The sequence below is a fragment of the Micromys minutus genome (genome assembly GCF_963924665.1).
Source record: "Micromys minutus genome assembly, chromosome: 31".
Lineage (NCBI taxonomy): Eukaryota > Metazoa > Chordata > Mammalia > Rodentia > Muridae > Micromys > Micromys minutus.
This window is the reverse complement of record NC_137966.1, coordinates 11,926,385-11,945,127: the sequence shown is the minus strand read 5'-3', so window position 1 is coordinate 11,945,127 and position 18,743 is coordinate 11,926,385. Positions and strand designations below refer to the sequence as shown.

General features: G+C 53.3%; 1 protein-coding gene across 1 annotated transcript in view; it reads right to left on the bottom strand.

Moving 5' to 3' along the window:
- FGF18 (fibroblast growth factor 18) overlaps positions 1 to 15,510 on the bottom strand; it is a 27,448-nt gene extending 11,938 nt beyond the window's left edge. Inside the window, exons 1-3 of the mRNA XM_080942197.1 lie at positions 15,473 to 15,510; positions 15,275 to 15,311; positions 2,633 to 2,813 (exon numbers count right to left, since the gene is read on the bottom strand). Of these exons, the coding sequence (XP_080798323.1) occupies positions 2,633 to 2,813; positions 15,275 to 15,311; positions 15,473 to 15,504 (250 nt within the window). The 5' untranslated portion in view covers positions 15,505 to 15,510. The remainder of the gene's footprint in view (positions 1 to 2,632; positions 2,814 to 15,274; positions 15,312 to 15,472) is intronic.
- Between the last annotated feature and the right edge of the window lie 3,233 nt (positions 15,511 to 18,743).

The window sequence follows — 18,743 nt, the reverse complement described above, 5'->3', positions numbered from 1 at the left end:
CTTGAGATTATGGAGGGATGGGAGTGTCTCATGAGCAGAACCATCTCAGGCCTTAGACTGACCCAAGGGCTTGGATTCTAAGTGATATGAATCTCTGAGCAATAGAGTAGTATTTTGGACTAGTAGACAGAAGATGGACCATGGGGTCAGACTCAGAGACTCGGGACAATAAGAACAGTCTCCAGCCTCAACCATGCTATCTGGTCCAGAGAACCTTGCTCTTGGCTCAAACCACCTTCCAGAAAATACCAGCATAAAGAAGCAGCAAGATCAGAGGGTCTGCAGACCAGGGGTTCTGTACCCAACAGAGGCCAGCCTTGGGCAACAGAGCCAGCTTTGAGAATTCCAGGTGTTCACTTGGCATCTGTTTTACTTCTGGCTCAGCAGATGACACAAGGCTGTGTAGTCAAGTGGGTATCGCAATTCTCCGGGGGCCGGGGGCAGAGAAGACAGAGCAGATTCCGAAGTGGCCCTGCATCCCACCGCCCCTCCCCCAACAAGGCAGCTCCTGGAGCAGAGAAGCCGTCCATCCTCCTGCCCTGCGTGGTCACATAAATCACCCTCCCAATAATATTTGTATTGATCATCTAGATTGGAAGCCTCAGTGGGCTCCATTGTCTCACTTCCTCTCCCAGGGCTCACAGATGGGATCTCCCAGCCTCATCTGCGTTTCTAATGGGACATTCAAATGGAACAGTGACGGCCCGCAAGGGCCCAGGCTGCCCTGGGTGTTGGGGGGTTGGAAGATCATGTAAACGTGTTCCTTGAGAGAGAGGATAAAGACCAAGAATTTGAGAAGACGGAAGAGCAGCAAGATAGGACAGTTCTAGAAGCTCAAAGCAGGCTCCCATCAGCCTGAAGCAGCTCAGACAACACCTGGACCCATGAATCATCGAGGACATCTTGAAAAGACCCCTCTCTCGGAGACCCTCATGCGTGCAGGCAGCTAATCCAAGCCTGGAACTGTACAGATGAGAAATGGGGTCAGAGACAGTGGCAATGCACTAGAAGATCGCAGAATGGCCCAGTTGAAGCAGAGAAAGTCAGAAGGCCAGCGGCCGCCTCTGAAACGAGGGTGGGGCCTCTTTGGGACTCATCTCCCTCCCCAGCCCCTGCCTCCCATCCCAGGGTGTGGACAGATGGCTCAACCAGAGTCTGACCCCCCCTCTCTGTACTCCCCAGCCTGGAGGGGCCAGAGTGAGCTCCGGGGACACCCCAGGAGGGCACCTCCTCCCGCCTGGCCAGCCAGCTGCCCCTTCCCTGGCAGCACTGGGCAGAGGGTTCCAGGGAAAACTACCACCTGGGTCTGCCCTGCACAGCCCAGCATCTGGGGATGTCCCCAGCAAGAGTCAGAGGACCTGTGAGGAGGAACACTGGTCAGAGCAAGGAAGAGCAGGGACCATGGGGAGGGAGGAACAGAGATGGACTAAGACAAAGACGGAGAGGGACAGGGGACAGGAAGGGGAGAAAAGGAGAGGAACCATAAAGAAGAGCTATGCAGGACGCGGAGAAGGAGGCAGCTGGCCTGGAGGTGCTGGGGCCCGAGACACAGCCCATGCTGCCCAGCCCCCCAGTGTGGTGCAGCTGCCTCTCTCAAGGCCCTACGATGAGGTCAGTCCTGCCCTGGGGCTGTGGGAAAATAAATGGTGTCCAAGATAAAAGGTCCAAGAAATTATTTGTCTTGTTTGTCATGACCCTGATGGCAACGGGCAGGGCCGACAGGGCACCATCCCAGAAAGGAGAGGCTGGCAGCTCAGCACACGTGCACAACCCTGCCCCAAGCCACGCCCTCTAGAACCTGGACCCAAAGAGGTAGGGAGGCTGGGGACAGGAGCATCCCAGAGATGGGCAAAGGACCGGAAGGCCTCCTGGTTGTCTGGAGCCTTTTCTGTTTAGCAGCGTTAAGTAAAATATCTGCATGTTTAGCGTTTGCCCAGCATCTGTCTTGGCTGAACCCTCCCCGGAGCGCTGACGAGGTGGAATTATGTCTGCTCTGTTTGCTGCCCAGGCTTTCGTGAGCTGGGGCTTAGGAAGAGAAAGAATCCCAGTGTCCCTTACACGAGCCTCTGCAACAGGAGAAGGGTAGAGGTCCCTCAACCCTCCAGGAGGACTGAGCTGCTCCTGAATCAACAGAAGGCCACGGGGCTCATGGCCCAAGCTGTTTATGTGGGTGTACAAGTTCAAGCTAAACACACTCATACACATTTGCATACAGCATACACACACATGCACACATGCATACACACACATGCACACGTCCATACACATTCATGAAAATAACTGCCAGGACCTCCAAAAGCATCCAGAGAGCATGACCAGAGCCTTCTACCCCTCAAAGTAGCTGAACCTGGGCCAGAGGGAGGGCTGCTTACAAGAAAGCAGCCACTGATTTTTAGGCATTCCCATCCAAGCCACCATGTAAGTAAGGGGACACATTTTCCTCACGTCTTAAGTGTCCCAAATGAGCTTCTTGAGGAGTCACTAATGCCTCCCCATTTTACAGACTGAAAAACTGAAGCCCAGGAGGGCTGGTGCTGGGTCCAAGACTATGCACCCAACACAATACAGAGGTGAGGATTTGAATGGGGACTCTCCAAGGCTGGGGAGAGTGTGGGTTGGGTCTGGCACATACCATACTTGTCCCCGTCCTCGCCACGGGCACTGATCCTACGGCCCAGGACTTGAATGTGCTTCCCACTGGTCCTGCTGTAGAGCTGGTACAAGCGCAGCTGCTTCCGGCTCACATCATCTCGAGCCCGCGTCTGGTTCTCCACATGGATGCGGAAGTCCACGTTCTCCTCGGCTGCCAACACCTATGCGAGGGGAGGGGGGAAACGGTTAGTCGGTCCTCCGCACTACCTCTGGCCAGGCCCCATTTCACAGACAAGGCGACTGAGGCAGCCAGGATGCCGAAAGTCAAGCCTGGGTATATAGCTCTCCCTGCTTGCCCACATATGCTGTCTTCTGAGACCTCAGCGTGCAGGTGGCTCTCAGTTTTCCCAATGGCATCTCAGACTGTAAGGAATGTCTGAGCAACTAGGAAGAGAGCTAACGTCCACTGAGCTGCAGTCGGAGGGACACATGGCAGGGAAGAGACAGAGGACAGCATGCCGCCTCCCCAGGTTCTCCACAGGGGTCCCTCACACTCAAGCCATGGGACTGGCCCACATCCCAGGCCCCCAGTCTCTATCTCCCATGGTTGCTCCGTGGACCTCTGGCTAAAGGTCCTCATTAGCCGTATCATCTAGGAAGCCATCTTGGGTTGTGTCAACATCCACTGCTCCTGTCCCTTGCCTAGAAGACAAATGCAGTATGCAGCATCTCTGCTTGGCCTGCATTATTGCCCTGCTAATAACCTACCCCTCCACCAAACAAAGCCCTCCCTTAGAATCCTCCCTTTCCATACTCCTCAGGGCTTCCTCACACCCATACAGAGGTCCTTGCTGGGGCTTCCAGACCCGACTGGTAACCCCTGATGCTCTCCTCCTCCTCCCCTTCCTCCTCTTACTCCCATGACAGCCATACTACCTTACCTTTAATGGCTTTGGGACATTCCTAATACTTAGTACACACCAACCCCAGGCCCTTTGCACATGCTCTCACTTCTATTCGGATGCTCTTTCTCAGTTCTCTACACTCAGATCTCCCTCAAGTGTTACCTGGAACAGGCTTTCTTGAACTGCCCCACCCCTGCCTCTCTCCATGCCTCTACTCTGCTTCGAGATTCTTTCTAGCATGTGTGACTCAACATACCATCTATCTAACTCAGTTTTTGTCTGTATGATCTGAATACACTAATGGTGCCATGAAAGCCAGAGTGTGAGGTCTCTCTCTCTCTCTCTCTCTCTCTCTCTCTCTCTCTCTCTCTCTCCCTCTCTCTCTCTGCAACCCCAGCACAGACACCCAAGCACATGTTCAACAGATGAATGAGTGAATGAATGAATGAATGAATGAAGAGTGAGTGAATGAATACATGAACAGATAAAGTTCTGTCTGTCAGGCAGTTATGTTCACCTGTGCCTGCTAGTTAATGGAATGGCCCATCCCATGTTATAAGCCAGCATGGGAAGCATGATGGGTTTGTCCTGTGTCACCAAGCCTGACATACACCGCACACGATGCTAGCACACAAGACCCCATTCCCAGAAAAGTCTCCCACCCAACCTTCGCTAGCGCTCTCTTGACCCTGGCTGCCCAAGCATCCCTCTCAGCCTTAACTGTGGGTCTCAGCACAGAGACCTACAGTTTCTTTGCAACGAACTGGATGAGGATAGCACCCACCTCAGGGGTTTCCACAAAGACAAAAAAAAAAAGTAAAAGGCAACATGGCAGATACTTTCCACATCTGGACAAACACCAGAACTTTAGACAAGACTCTAAGTGAAGCCCAGCTAAGCAGAAATCGAGGTCCACAAACATCCATTCTGCAACTACTCACCCACTGCGAGCCTCCCTCTGCTTCCTCGTGGTAGCCAGTCCACGGTACCAGGGACTGCCTCTCCTCCCATCCCGATATCTTGGGAGAAATGAGCCCAGGACCCTGGAGACCCACACCTGAGAGCATTTTTCTGAAAGACCCCACACTTGAGGTCACTGACCCTTCTGAAGGGATTCCTGGAGCCAGTTTAGTTCTGCTCCCTCCCCGAAAGTGGGCAAAGTATCCCTGTCCTCCAATACCCCTCCTCTCACTGGAGACCCTATCGACTAGAGGTCAAGCTAATCCCCTCACCCCCAGTTCCCACGGGGCACTCCCTGCCCCTGAAGCTGGCCTCTCGTAATGATTTTCTTCTTCGTCCACTGAACGGAAGCAATAGAGTGACCCAGGGTCAGCAAGGTCTATTGGGGGGGCCCTGCACCAGGATGAGAGGGTATAATCCATCTTGCCTATCTTCCACCACTTAAGCCACCCTGACCAGGTCAATCCCCAGGGTCTCTGCCGGATGCTGGCCAGGAATAAGGGACCCCTGGAGGCCATCATCCTTTTCCTTCTCACCCAGAAAACTACAGTGCCCAGCAGACAGAAGCAGAAGATGCCATACAGAGGTTGAACATTGCTTTGCCCAGGCACCCCACTAAGAAGGCCCTAGACATGGCCCTGTTCTGACCTCATCAGCTTCCAGAGCTATGGAATATGAGGGAGCCAGAGAGAGCCCATGTCCTAAGTTGAACGCTGAGACCACCCCAACCCTGAGAACCACAGGGTTGGGTATGGGTACATGGAATTCCAGGCTTCGCTACTAGAGCCATTCAGGGCAAGCTTGTCTTGGGAGAGTCACTACCCCTGCAGCTCTCTGGCGACAGTGCCTAAGAGCAGTCTGTCTGTCTGATATCCCTCCAGGTGCACAATGACCAGAGGACCTGAAAAGTTTTGGGATGAACAAAAGGCCACAGTGCACAGTAGAGAGTGAGACGTCCTGATGCGTAGACAACGCGGCCCCTCCTCCCCCGGTGCTGCACTTACAGATGATCCCTGGTCAAAGTGAGCCCTCCATAGTGGGTGACCGGGACTGTCCGTGCAGGTTAAGACTCCAAGCACAGCCAGTCCAGCCCTTCCCCTTGTCCCGAAGAATGGGCTCTGGTGGAAATATTTGCTGCCCAGTCAAGGAGTTGCACATGAGCAACAAGAACCCTGTAGGCTCGAATCTCATTCTGATCCTGGGATCTCCCCCAAAACTCTGCCCAGGAATGCCAACAGGGTGCTCAGTGGACAGAGTCTGATTCTGTCTTCCTCTACAGTGCTCTCAGTTCAGGGGAGGGAGGCCCTGCCTATACGGAAACCTGTCGGGCCCCAGATCTCCAAGCACAATATCCAGGGTCTTCCAGACACCCAGCCCCCTGCCTGCACTCCAGATCTATTGGCCTTCGTATGGAGGATAATCTGGCCTATGTAAAAAGCATTTCTGCCAGCTTCCAGAGACTACTGAAAGCATCCCACAGGAATACCTGACACCCGCCACCCACCTATGCTCCCTTGAAGACTTCAGTCCCTGGCTCTTTGAATCACGTTTGGGAACAGCCCCCATCCTTCTCAGGCCACATCACCATCTCCCTCAGGTCTCCATCAAGGTGCAGCTCACCCACATGAACCTCTGACAAGAGGATAGTAAGCAGTATCATTCAACCAGCAGGTTACCTGGCTCTACCCACAACAGCCGACTTACTTGACCTCTTTACCCTCAGTTTTCTTGTCTGCAAAATGGGAATCGTTTATAGCATTTACCTTGGGAAAATTTACATAAGTGACCACAGCCATTACATTCTTTCTTTCCAAGTCATGTTTTATGAATAGCTTTGGGATTTTTAACCTTTGTGTGTGTGAGCATATTTGGGGGAGCCAGGATACATGTGTGGAAGTCAGAGGGTGCTTACACCTTGAGGCAGGGTCTCTCTGTTCTTGCTTTCTACTGTATACACCAGGCTATCTGGCCCATGAGCTCCTGAGACCCTCCCAGTCCACAGGCACCACCACACCCAACTTTATGTGCCTTCTGGAGATTTGAACTCAGGTCTTCACACTTGCACAGAAAACACTATTCACGAATCCATCTCTCGTGCTCAATGCCCATGTTTTCTAAACACCCGCCACAGGTGACTTATCCTGTATAATCACCCGGGCGTGATTGGAAGCAGGGATCATTATCGTCCCCGTGTTCAGGTTGGGGAAAGTGGGGCTTGGGGGAGGTCACATCATTTACCCTAAGTCACAGAGTTAGAGAGGACTCAAGATTCAAACACAACTTCCCCTGAGTCTAGCGTTCAAGCTCCTTGTCCACTTCCTTCACATCTACAGCCATTTTCCCTCGCTCTCACCACCTACTTCCCACCACTGTACCTGAATCCTTCGTTTCGGTGATACTTGGACAACGAAGGAGCAAAGCCATTAAATGGGAAATTCTAGATAGGAACAATTAGGTTTCTAGTCTGAGCTGTTATGAGACAGCAGTACGATGAAACTCCATGGCATTCTTTGGCCGGCGTATTCGCACCGCATCTGCTCCCCACCCGTGTTAGGATCTAGGCTATCAGACCCACTGTCTCAGTGTTTGTGTGTGAGGTAGCCGTCCCTGGAAGATCTGAACATGTACCATGCAAAGAAAAGGATATAACTGTACTTGGGACAGGAGCTGGATCAGAACCCATGGATGCATGAACGAGGGGTAGGAATGTCATCCAAGCAGAGGTTAGAGTCTTTAACTAACTCCCCTGTGCAAAGAAGAAATGGAGTCCCATTGTCGGCCTAACCTATCACCAGCCTCTTGAAACCTTATAATACCCAGGCCCATCTCCAGGTTTCCTGCCCAGGAGTGAAGGCTCTCTCTGGTCCCAAGAAGAAAAAGCCACAGGCTTCAAGCAGTAGCAGGAGACGGAACTTTTAGAGCTCTTCCAAATTCTGAGTTCAAACCCAAGATTTCAGGTCATCTAAGAGTGGACCCCAGTAAAGTCAGCCTCCTCCACTCCAAAAAGCAGCCCTCCAAACGCCTCCGCAAGGGCAGCCTGGACTCCAGCCCAGAGTCAGCTTGCCAGTCACATCAAGAGTGAACCTCACATTGGTTCCCGGGCATATACTAACCGCTGCCTGGGGGCCGTCAGCTTCTTCCTGACCTAACCTGAGCAAGTGTAACCTATGCTATCGCTGTGCTCCCAGTGACACGGGGGGGGGGGACACAGAGAGGACAAGAGACTTGCTAAGGGAACAGGAAGGACACAGCAGGGCACATTCAGCTCTGAAGCATTAGTTTTCTCCAGTTGCCCTATTGTCCTGTTTCATATGAAGGGGAGCAAGGTACACCCCATACACAGTCCCTGCCATGCCCCATCCTTCTGACAAGCTCACTGGCCTTCCTCTTGTGCTCCCCACACCCACTGCAGCCTGGCTAGAAAGTGAGGCCACAGAGGGCCTTTCCCCACCCCCAGCCTGTCCATTAAGCTCCCAGGGCTATCAATGTATTGATTGGCAGCGCCAAGCCATCAGCATGGGTGGGGCACTGCAGAATGGGGACTGGGCCCACGGGCCAGCCTCCTTCTCCCCATATATCAGCTGGCTCCATACAGCTCATCAATATGGAGCAGATACCCAGTCCTGGACGTAGCCTGGTCAGGGACAGGACTTGTGCAGACTGAGGTCTTTTTCCCTCTCCTTCTCCCTGCCAGCATCTCAATTAGACCCCATCTCCCTGAATCCTGGGCCGGGTAGTCATCAAATGATGACAAACAAGCTATTTTTCTGGCCATTGGTTCCATGAAGGCCTCTTCCATCAACCCAGTTTTGAGCGAGATGTCCCAGCAAATGCTGTTTCCTACTTCCAGGTAGCCTGTCCCAAGTGCTTCCAAAACCTTACACACACAGGCACAAGCCCACACGTGCCCACCTGCAGGTTCAAGGCACACTCCTTATCTGGCCAACTGCTCCGGCCCAGATGCAGTCTCAGGGTCCTTCTGCCGTACTCTACAGCATCATTCCCTCAGTTCCTGTTACGTGTGGGCTGGGATACAGCTATGAACCCTCAGGGGCCCAGTACCTGGCATAGGGGCAGTAGGCACATGAGTTCAAGTCCACGTCCAGAGCCCCAAGCCCGTTGCTCTCTGAACTGAGAGTCCAATCGGTACCCAAGAGCCTGCAGCAGGGGTCTGCCCTTCCTTAGCTTTCTAGGAATAAGTGTAAGCAGGTTGGTAGGCAAGCAGGCCTCGGGGTACCACAGCTGGGAGACAGAGCTCTCATTTACTTAACATCTGCAAAGAGCCTGGCTCTGGGCCAAGGGCTCCCCCAGGGACCACAGTCCTGCTCCCAGCAACCCCAAGGGTGAGCCTGTATCCTGGTGCTCCGTTAAATGATGAAGACAGAGGAATTCAATCCATCCTCTCTGTCATAGAGCTAGTGAGTGCCCCAAGACACAGGGTGTGACCTGTGGGCTGAGAGCTGACCCCAGACTCTCTCCTGTCCCTGTGAATTTTAGCAAAGAATACAGTTGGTCAAAGATGGTAGGCTAGTGCTTTGAGATTCCAAGCCAAAAGGCGGGAGGAGGAGGAAGAAAACCAGAGTGCTAGTGATCTCCTCGGATAGCATGTTATGGGAGGTCAAGTCTTGGTGAGCAAACCCAGTCAGGGGACAGGCATACAGAAGGTATGCCATAAATGCTCAAGTAGTAAAGAACAGCACCATATTTGAGTGTCTACTGAGTACGTAGCCCAAGCTATGACCGTCATCATTCTTGTCACTCTATCAGTGAGTCTAGGGATTGCTTGAGGAGTCTGTGGCAATAATTCAACTTTTGAAATAGGGTCTCCTATAAACCCCAGGCTGACTCACCATCCCGCCTCGGTTTCCCCAATGCCAAGTCACAAGTGGGTGTCTCCATGCAAAGCCTTAGGAATCGTATAATTAATCCCTGTTTATAAATGATGAGGAAGCGGTGACTCCAAGAGTCTTTGGCCTTGCCCAAAACCATGCATCCCGAATGTGGAATAAGACGTGTGGGCCTCGTTTCAACCCTGCACTACCCACAGACCGGAGTTCCCACTGTCACTCCACCACGAAGCATGTCTCTCGCTTTCTCTGGCACGGGACAGGACATACACTGGGACACAGCAGACTGACTGGGCGACTACAGTCATTCAGTTATTCATCGGCTGCTACCCGCTCTCTCTCTAATAACTTGTATTTAGTTAGGTTTCACTGCTCCTTCGCATCACCCCACTTTACAGATAAAGGGAAAAGAGGAGCAGGCTGGTGAAGGCTGCCGGTCAGGGGCTGAAGACCTTCAGAACTGAAGCCCAAGCCTCTCTGTGCATGGGGCCCCACAGAAGCCATTGGTGACTCGCTCCTACCCAGATGGCTAAACCCAGTAGATCAGTGGCTCTCTCTCAACCTTCCTAAGGCTACGACCTTTATATTGTGTTCACCCCAACCATGAAACTATTTCCACAACTGTAATTTTGCTCCTGTTATGAGTATACTCCTCATGCGAGTATTTTGGGAGACAGAGGTTTGTCAGAGGGGTTATGACCCATAGGTTGAGAACCATTAAAGCAGAGCAAAAGTCTAGGGTTAACTGAGCCAAGGTAGAGACTCCTCATGCAAACCTTGGAGTCTTTGTCTGGAGGTCCTGAGCTGACCAGTGCAGTGTCTCTGGTCCCATCATCAACATGACCATTTTAAATGTCACTTAGGTGTCAGAACTACCAGCCAGACCACAGTCTGAGGAGCCACACACCCTCTGATATTCCAGAACAAATTCACACTCAGGTCTATGGTGTAACCGCAGGCCTAAGCTCACCCTAAAGCCACGTGCCTCTCCTCCTGCCCTGGCCTATGGGGACAGATGTCAGCATGCCCTTTACCAGTGGTATGCCATGGGACCCCAACAGCCTTAAAGTCACACACAGGACACACACAGGTTCATCACAACAGCCCTTGTTCACAACACACACACACACACACAGACACACAGACACACACACACACACACACACACACAGACACACACACACAGACACACACACAGACACACACACACACACACACAGACACACACACACACACAGACACACACACACACACACACACACAGACACACACACACACACACACACACACGGTGCAATGCTTACTATACCCAACAAACAACAGAGGCAGCTAAGACTCTTCCTAGAACCAGAGACGCAGCAACCAAGCCCAGAACTGTCATGTACTCCCTCCCCTTAGAAGACAGTGACTATTCCATTGGGGTTTTTCTTTGCTCTGAGGGGAGAGTGGTATTTCTCGCCATCTTACACTTACAGAAGTTAAGCGCCAGGGAGGTTAAGCAACTTGTTCCAAGGTCACACAGCAAACAGAAGGCAGATCTACCATTTGAACTAGGCTGTATGAATCTAAAGCCCTTAAAATGCCTTTTAACCTAGGCCCTGGAGTCAGGCAGCCAGAGTCAAATCCATAACTTTGCTTCCCTCGTACCGTGTGACCAAAGGTAGGTTACTGTGCGCCGCTGAGGCTCTTGTGCCTTAGCATTCACTAACCCCAAGTCAGTTGTGAACTAGAACCTAGATAGTGTAGGACGGACAGACACCCAGTGAAAACTGCAGGTTTGAGTTGCTGTCAGCAGCCTGGGGGCCAGCATGCCTGTGTAGCACCCCGATAATGAAGTTCTAGTGGGGATAGATGACTCCTCCCTGCTCCACTTCAGCCCCCCTTTGGGGGCCCACAGAGCCACAGAGTTGTCCTCACAGGGAGGAAGCTACACCTGTGACTATGACAGACTGCCCCCCAGCCCACTAACACTGGCTGTGCCAACCACAAGAAATTTAAAGAATCTGCCTCCTTATCTCAAAGCGAGTGGGTGACCTTCCCTGGCTGCAGGAATGCTGGCAGGGTGCCCCACCCCTCCCCTCTCTCTGCCTTGGGAAGGAGGCTTGGAGAAAGCATTATGTCTTCTATGACACTCAGCCTCTCCCCACACCCCCACAGCATCCACCGCTAGCTCTGGGGTCCTGGAAGATCAGCGTTTTTCCAAGAGAGTAGAGCCTCCTGACAGGGGCAGGGAGGGAAGTGTCCTCAACTAGAGTCACCTGCCCTCCTGAGAATTTACACAGGACTTCCCACTAAGGATCCCCCAGCGTGCCTCCTGAGACTCTCTCTTTTTTCCCTGCTAGCAAACCTGAGGGTTCCTTCTAGAAGAGAAAGAACTAATAAATGGTCTTAAATCTAGTTCTTGGCTTGTAGCCATGACCCTGAATCCTTTCCTGGCTAGTTCCGTTTCTGCTTTCTCTGTCTGTGTGGAGAAGTGGGATTCCTTCCACCTTACCTTCCTTGTAGAAAGCTGGAAGGTTAAGATCAGCTTCCTCTCCTGCACCTAGGCAACTCTCCTCCCAGACAGTGGAAGAGGTGCCAGCCACAGTACCTGGAGCGTCTGACTGTGTTCTCCTCTGAGGCAGGGGACTGTCTAGGTCTCACTCCCAACGAGAATCAGGCTAAGCATTGAATGGAAACTGAGGAGAATGGACCAATGAATGATGTTGCTTTGAGATATTAGAAGTGCCATCCAACAGGACAGTTTTCTATCCTCCTCTTGTCCCAAAGGACACTGTCCCCAAGCCTCTCCAACCTGGCCAGCCTGAAGGAAGGGCCTAAGCTTCAGTGAGGATGTTAGGTGTGGGTGGCCAACCGAGAGTACCAAGGGAACTCCAAACTTCAACACCTCCTGGCGAGACAGGAAGTGGTTCTGTGAGAAGAACAAGGAACTGGAAGGAGGGATAAGAGGCTGGAGGAAGCCCTCCCCCTCTCTCCCAGCACTGGCTGGCCTTATGCTAGCTTGTCTGAGGAAGGCGAGGACCTACTGGAGCCTGGCGGAGGAACAATGTCAGGCAGGTGCCGGCGGAGATTCGTGAAAAGCCCGGCCCCGGTGTCATTGTCGGAGCTCAGCCAAGTGCAGAAAAGCAATTTACTGGTCACGCTGCCTGCTCCCCGCGGAAATTTTTAAAATTCTTCTGATTTGAGCTATCTGTGGTGTTCTGAGTCGTGTGGAGAAAGGATGAAGGGGTTTTATTAAATTCCCAGCTTCCCCCTTCCCAGGGTGGTCAGTGGGCGAAGGCGGGGCTCACCACACTGGTGGCGGGGGGGGGGGGGGGGGACACACAGTATCTACATTGAGTGTATTCATGGAAACCTGACTTGGTGGGGGAAATCCATTTGGGGCCCAGGGACTGAGGGCTGGGAGGAGTGGAGGCACCCAGAAATTCCATTGCTAAAACTGTACCAATCCCCCTAAAACAGCAAGGACGGAGGCAAATTGGCTTTACAGTTAGCCAAGATTCCTCCCTGAGTTACAGTCAGCAACATGTCTTCTGGTACTTCAGCTTTTCCGCACTTTTCACAAATAAGGAAACAAAAACTCCCACAGAAGGACAGACAGGGATCCAGGCAGAGCTCACCTACTGCCAAACCCTGGACCCCTTCCTCCACATAGGATGCCCTTCTGCTTTTCCTGGAGGTCTTTTAACTGTAGACACCCTATGCACCTTGCCCAGGTCTATACCTCCTTTCACAGCATCAGATAAACTGGCCCCGGCAGGGTTCAGACTGCAGACTCCCGGCAACCCACACCTTTGAAGCCATCTTCATCTCTTCCATTAAGGGCCATTCCATGGTCTATAAACATAAGCCTGCTGATTGTTCCCCCTGGTGGTTAGTTACCTTTTGGGAATCTTGGTTTAGGAAAAAAAAAAAAAAGTCAAAGGATTGACTATGAAGATTGTTATAAATCCTCTTCCAGACATACCAAATTTGCACACTCTTTTCTGAGTGATCTTCAAGGACACCCCCAGCTAGTCCCAAGAATAGAGGCCAGGGGTTAAAAAGCGCTAGCCCAATACAGTTCAGACGTCTAGAGGCTGGAGGGGACAAAGGGGCAGAAGAAAAAAAAAAGAAAGAAAGAAAGAAAAAGAAATGAGGGGTGGAAAAGACGGGGCTTCCTCACCTGCAGGGATCCTGCCTCTTGACCTAACTGAAGCAGACCACCCAGATCTTTCCTAAAGATGTTGGCTTAGTTCTGGTCAGGAGGTGGAGGTGGGAAGCAGAGACCAGACTCCCTCCCTCCCTCCCACTCCCATCAGAGAACACAAAGGCCACCCGGCAGCCCCTCCCGGGCCCTACTTGAAGAAGAACCCAGAGCAGCAAGCATGCGCAGGATTGGGCAGCAAGACCCAAAGGCTCCTTTCCGCCTCCACACCCATTTCCTCAGCTTCTGCCCAAGCTCAGCCCAGCCAGACGAGCAGACCCCCTGGAGTGACCTTAGAACCTGCCCTCTGCTTGGGAACTCAGCTGCAGACAGACTAGGCAGCCCATGCCTGGCACTGGCCTGTTCTCTAACATCGACCATTCCCCGACCCTGTCCCCCCCCACCCCCTCGCCACATAGGGTCACATCTGCTTTGGCAAACAGCCAGCGTTTAGTTACTGACTCCAGTTGTATTGATTCAAGGAGTCACTGGGGATCCCAGCCTAGCCAACAGAAGGAAAGAGCCATCAGTCTGTCCATCCATCTACCCTTCCATCCCAGAGCCTCAACTGGTTGCCCTGAGTTTCATGTCTGTCCCAAGGAACAGTCAAGATCAAACTAGGAACCACAACCGAGCTACACAGACAAGCTTACTTGTACCAGAAACCTGGGAGAACCACCTCTAGCCCATGTGCAGGGCTGACTCCAGGCATCTCCAGAACTCAGAAGGCTACAACCAAGCATCTTCCTATTAGCCCCGCAAGGACACCTGCCTTTCACAAAGAGGGGGAGGGGACAGATAATCCTCTTTTGGCCTATGTCCAGTTTATTCTGAGTTCCCCTCCCTTGTAGCTGTAGGTAGGTGGAGGTATTGGGCAGCTGGTGTTTCCTATTCCCATTGCCAGCCCCCCCCCCACCGCCCCACACACACCATGCTGAGGCAGCCCTGGTCTGGTTCTAATCGGGGCTGAAGTCGACTCCCTACCCCCCCCCCTTTCCTTCATTTCCACGGCTTTGGAAGCCAGAGCATTCCAACTGTCTGTGTGCCAAGACCTTCCCGAGTCTGAAAGCTGCTGAAGTAACAGATCAGATTTTAGCAAGTGCTTTCCAGGCTGAGCGCCAAGCCCTTTTCTGATTCACAGAGAGCGAACGGGGACCAGGCAGGGAACAAGCCCTGGGCTGCACCACCTTGGGCAAGGACATGTGGAGCAGAGCGCAGCAGGATGGAAAGCAGTCTCTCTCTCTCTCTCTCTCTCTCTCTCTCTCTCTCTCTCTCTCTCTCTCTCTCTCTCTCTCCTCCCACCCACAGAGTAATTTACAACTAAAGCTCTCTCTGGACTCAAAATCCACTCAGCTGAAAACAACCTTTTTGTCTGCAGGGACAAGCAGGCTGTAAAGGGACAGTTGGCATAAAAACCTCTAGGTCCCTACCTCGCCAGCTGTGCTGGGGGGGGGGGGGGTTGGAGTCCCACACATCACTCGGGCTGAGCCCTCCGGCTCTGGGAGATGTCCCTACCGAGGCCGACTGAGGCCCCGACAGTCCGCACTGGCTCAAGTAGTAGCTCCTAGCCCTTGGCCTGACACTGCCAGCGCAGGACGCGCGCGAAGCCGCCCTTCCGCGCCCTGGGAACAGGTGCACTGGGCTTGTTGCCCAGGAGGGGTGGGGCACCGAGAGGGGGCGCGGTCCCGGGAAGGGGGGTCGGCTCGCACCTCGAAGAAGAGCGCGCTGGGGTTGGGGGGGGGTTGGGGGTAGGGACACGACACGACTCTCAGGAGCCCACGTACCTGAACCTGGAAGCACAGCAGTAGAAAGTGTAAACACCTGCGGGAGAAAGAGGGAGAGGAGGTCAGTGGGATCCGAGGAGGGGGCGCGCAGATGGACAGACAGACACGCAGGCAGAAAGTCAGGCGGGCAGACAGACAGAGCCACACGCACGGGGACAGGCATCCAGGCAGGGTGGCCAGACCCGGGCGGGTGCTTACAGGCAAGTGCAGGCGGAGGGCGCTGAATACATCGCGGGGCGGGGGGGGAGGCGGCGGCTCCTAGCCCAGCCTGCACATGTCCGCTCCGCGCGGCCGGGACCGGGCGCCTCCGCCGCCGCCGCCGCCGCCGCCGCCGCTGCTGCTGCTCCCTCCTCGCCGGCTGCTTCTGCAGACTCTGCTGCTCCGGGGCGCTCCGCGGCGCGCCCTGCGGCATCAGCGCCCCGCGCGGCTCCTCCCGAGCGCTGCGCCCTCCGAGCCGGCGCGGGGGCTGAGGGGAGACCGCGGTGCGGGAGGCGCCCGGCCGGTGCGGGGAAGCTGGACTGAGGCGGGCGGACAGGAGGGCCGTCTGGGCGTTCGCGGGACACGGGCTGCCGGTTCAGTCCGGGGGCAGCATGCACGGCGGGGGCTGCGGCTGAGGCGCCGCGGCCGGGGCGCGAGGCTGGCGGGGCCGGGGTCAGCGCTCCGAGACTGGGGCGCGCATCTGCAGTGCGAACGCGTCACGGCCGCTCCGTCTGGGCGCCCGCCGGCTCATGTCTCCTCCTCCGTGTCTCTCCGGCCGTGCGCATCGCCGCCTCCCACCGCTGGCGGCGGCCGGGGCGTTTTCTACGCGCGGGCGGCGAGGGGGCGGGGGGCCAGGGGCGGGCCCGGGCCCGCGCCGGCACAATGAGGATGCGGGGCCTGGGGGCTCCCCCCTCGGGGCGCGGCCGGACGGGCGCTCAGCGCGGCAGGGTGCGCCGCGCCCACATCAAAGCCGGCCCTGCCTGCTCGCCTGCCTGCCGCGGCCTCTCCACTACCTCCTCCTTCTGGCGGCTCAGGGTTGGAGGGGAGGCACTCAAGATTATCGGCGATGGGACTGGCTGTTCAGCCGGGCAGAACCCACGAATCTGGAGCTGGTGAGCGCTGGAAGCCGTCGGAACTCTGCCATAAGGCCGAATGCAGCAGGCGGGGTTCCCAAAGAATGCAATTAGGTGCAGAGGGTCCTCCCTCCCTCACATTTGCTGTTCGTATTCACATCCACTAGTGTTCGGAAGCAAGGGGAGGACAGACAAGACGAAGAGTCGTGTTTACCCTTGCCCTTAGGCCACGCAAGATAGTGGATTTTCCCAGACACACAGCACTACTGCCACCACCACCCACCACCACAGGATGACTACGCTAAGTAAAGCCTTCTGTTCTCATCCCTGTCATAGAGATGGGAAAGTCTCAGGGGCACCTCTCTCCCTTCCCCCGCCGCTCTAGGACTCGAAGGTCGGTTCTAGGGATTCCAGCTGCGTTCTCTAGTAGGTGACTCGGGTTTTGGAAGCGCACGGCTACCACCTAGCGGCTCAAAAGTGTCGCTGTAACCTGACTGGCTACATGCCTGGGAGTAGCCAGAACTCTGGTCAGCGCTCACTCCAGGCCCTCTTCAGTTCGCACACTAAGCAGCTTGTTTTCCTGCCCTTGATCACCAACCCTGAACTTTTTCTGTCCTTCCATTAACCCCAAAATGTAGATATTGTTGTCAGAGGCCTGCCTCATTCTGTCTAGAGCCTGGGTCAGCCAAGTGCTGCTTTGGACTGATGCTAAAACAAACAGGTCACAGTGGGCAAGAAACTAGAGAACTGAGCTCAAAATGCAAAACTCAGGAATTCGGATTATTTGGTTTAAAAGCCTTGTGTCCGTAGCTGTGGTTGCTATCCCCCTTTCGCTGGAGCAGAGAAGGTGCTGCTCAGTGGTGTTATTCCTTAAGTTATAGAAACATTGTAGTATTTCTTTCAAGTACCAGACCTCCCTGTAAGCTACTTTCAGTTCTTTTTCAAAGGGACAGTATTAAAAATCCTGAAAACCTTTGCAGTCGAGTGTTTTGAGATAGTTCTTGCATGAAGCCAAGTTGATTTTGTCGATTGTCTGGGCTGTCTGAGCTAGTCTTACAGAGTTATCAGTAACTTCCTAAATTATGGAATGAACCAACCAACAGTTGAAATGACGGGGCCACAGATAGGGATGAACCAAAGCGTTTCACCTTGCTTTACAGACTGTCCAGTGGTGTTCTGAGATCATAAATTCAATAAAAAAAATTTGTTGCTGGACACATAGCTTGTGGAGACTCACAGTTCAATTCCCAGCACCCACTAATAGGATAAAAAATACAGATCTATAATCAATCCCTGCCACTCGAGGTAGAAGCTGCAGTATCAGTTCAGGGTTTATGTCTGCGTTCAGCCAGCTAGTGGTCCACCTGGGGTGCTACATGGGACCTAACTCAGAAGAGATGGGGGCTGTAGTTGGCTCAATAGCTGTGTGCTTGGGTACTTGCACACAGGTTCAAGATTTGCCTTTACGAGATGTGGCACGTGACAGCCAAGACTTCAGCTGTCAACACCTGTATCCCCAATCTTTGTAATCTCAGTTTCATGTATAAACCAGACCATTCCTTACAGCTGAAACATGCAGTTATCTACTGACTTCAACCACTTGGAATATCCTCACATTACACCCCGAAGCCGTTTCAATGACTTGAAACATTCAATGACTTAAATGCTAACTTGAAACTCATTCCACTGCTGTTGGAGGTCCTACTGTGTTGAAACAAGGTACCCGTTTTTTAAAAAAAAACAAAAACCTGTTGTGTTTTGTGGGGGGGGGGGGGAAGAGGATGGCAGTGGGATGAATCCATGAGTTACTGAAGCCCATGTAATGGCAGTTAACATCTACCTAAATCATCTTCTGACTTCCACTTGAATTCCGTTGACTGATAACATGCACGTGCATGCAAGCCACAGCCATACACACACAAGATAAACCCCCAAGTAATCAATCCATTAAGCCTAATGAGCTATTGAGATGGTAGACTTAACCAGTGTTATGAAAAATAAAGAACTGGAGATAGTCCAAAGAACTTGACATGTACCTAAGACCAATAGTAAGTAGGATGCAGGCAGCTAAAGAAATACTGCACAAATTGAGACAAGTGAGAAAGCTTTTGGGTGACCGGCAGGCATTACCAGGGAGAGTAAGCAGTGAAAAACAGGCCTAGTAGACAGGCAGGTCTTTGTTAAAAGGTTTACACTTTAATGCACCATCCAATTGACAAACCCACAAATGTAGTCACCTCTTCACATCTCCCCACCTCTAACAGTGGTCCCTAGGACAATTCTTTCCCCTTTCAGTGGAGTCCTTTGCTGCAGTGAGCAGAGGCAGGATCTGAATTCCAGGTCAGCCTGGTCTACAAGTCCAGGGCAGCCAGGGCAAACATGGAGAAGCTCTGAAAAAAAAAAAAAAAAACCTAACT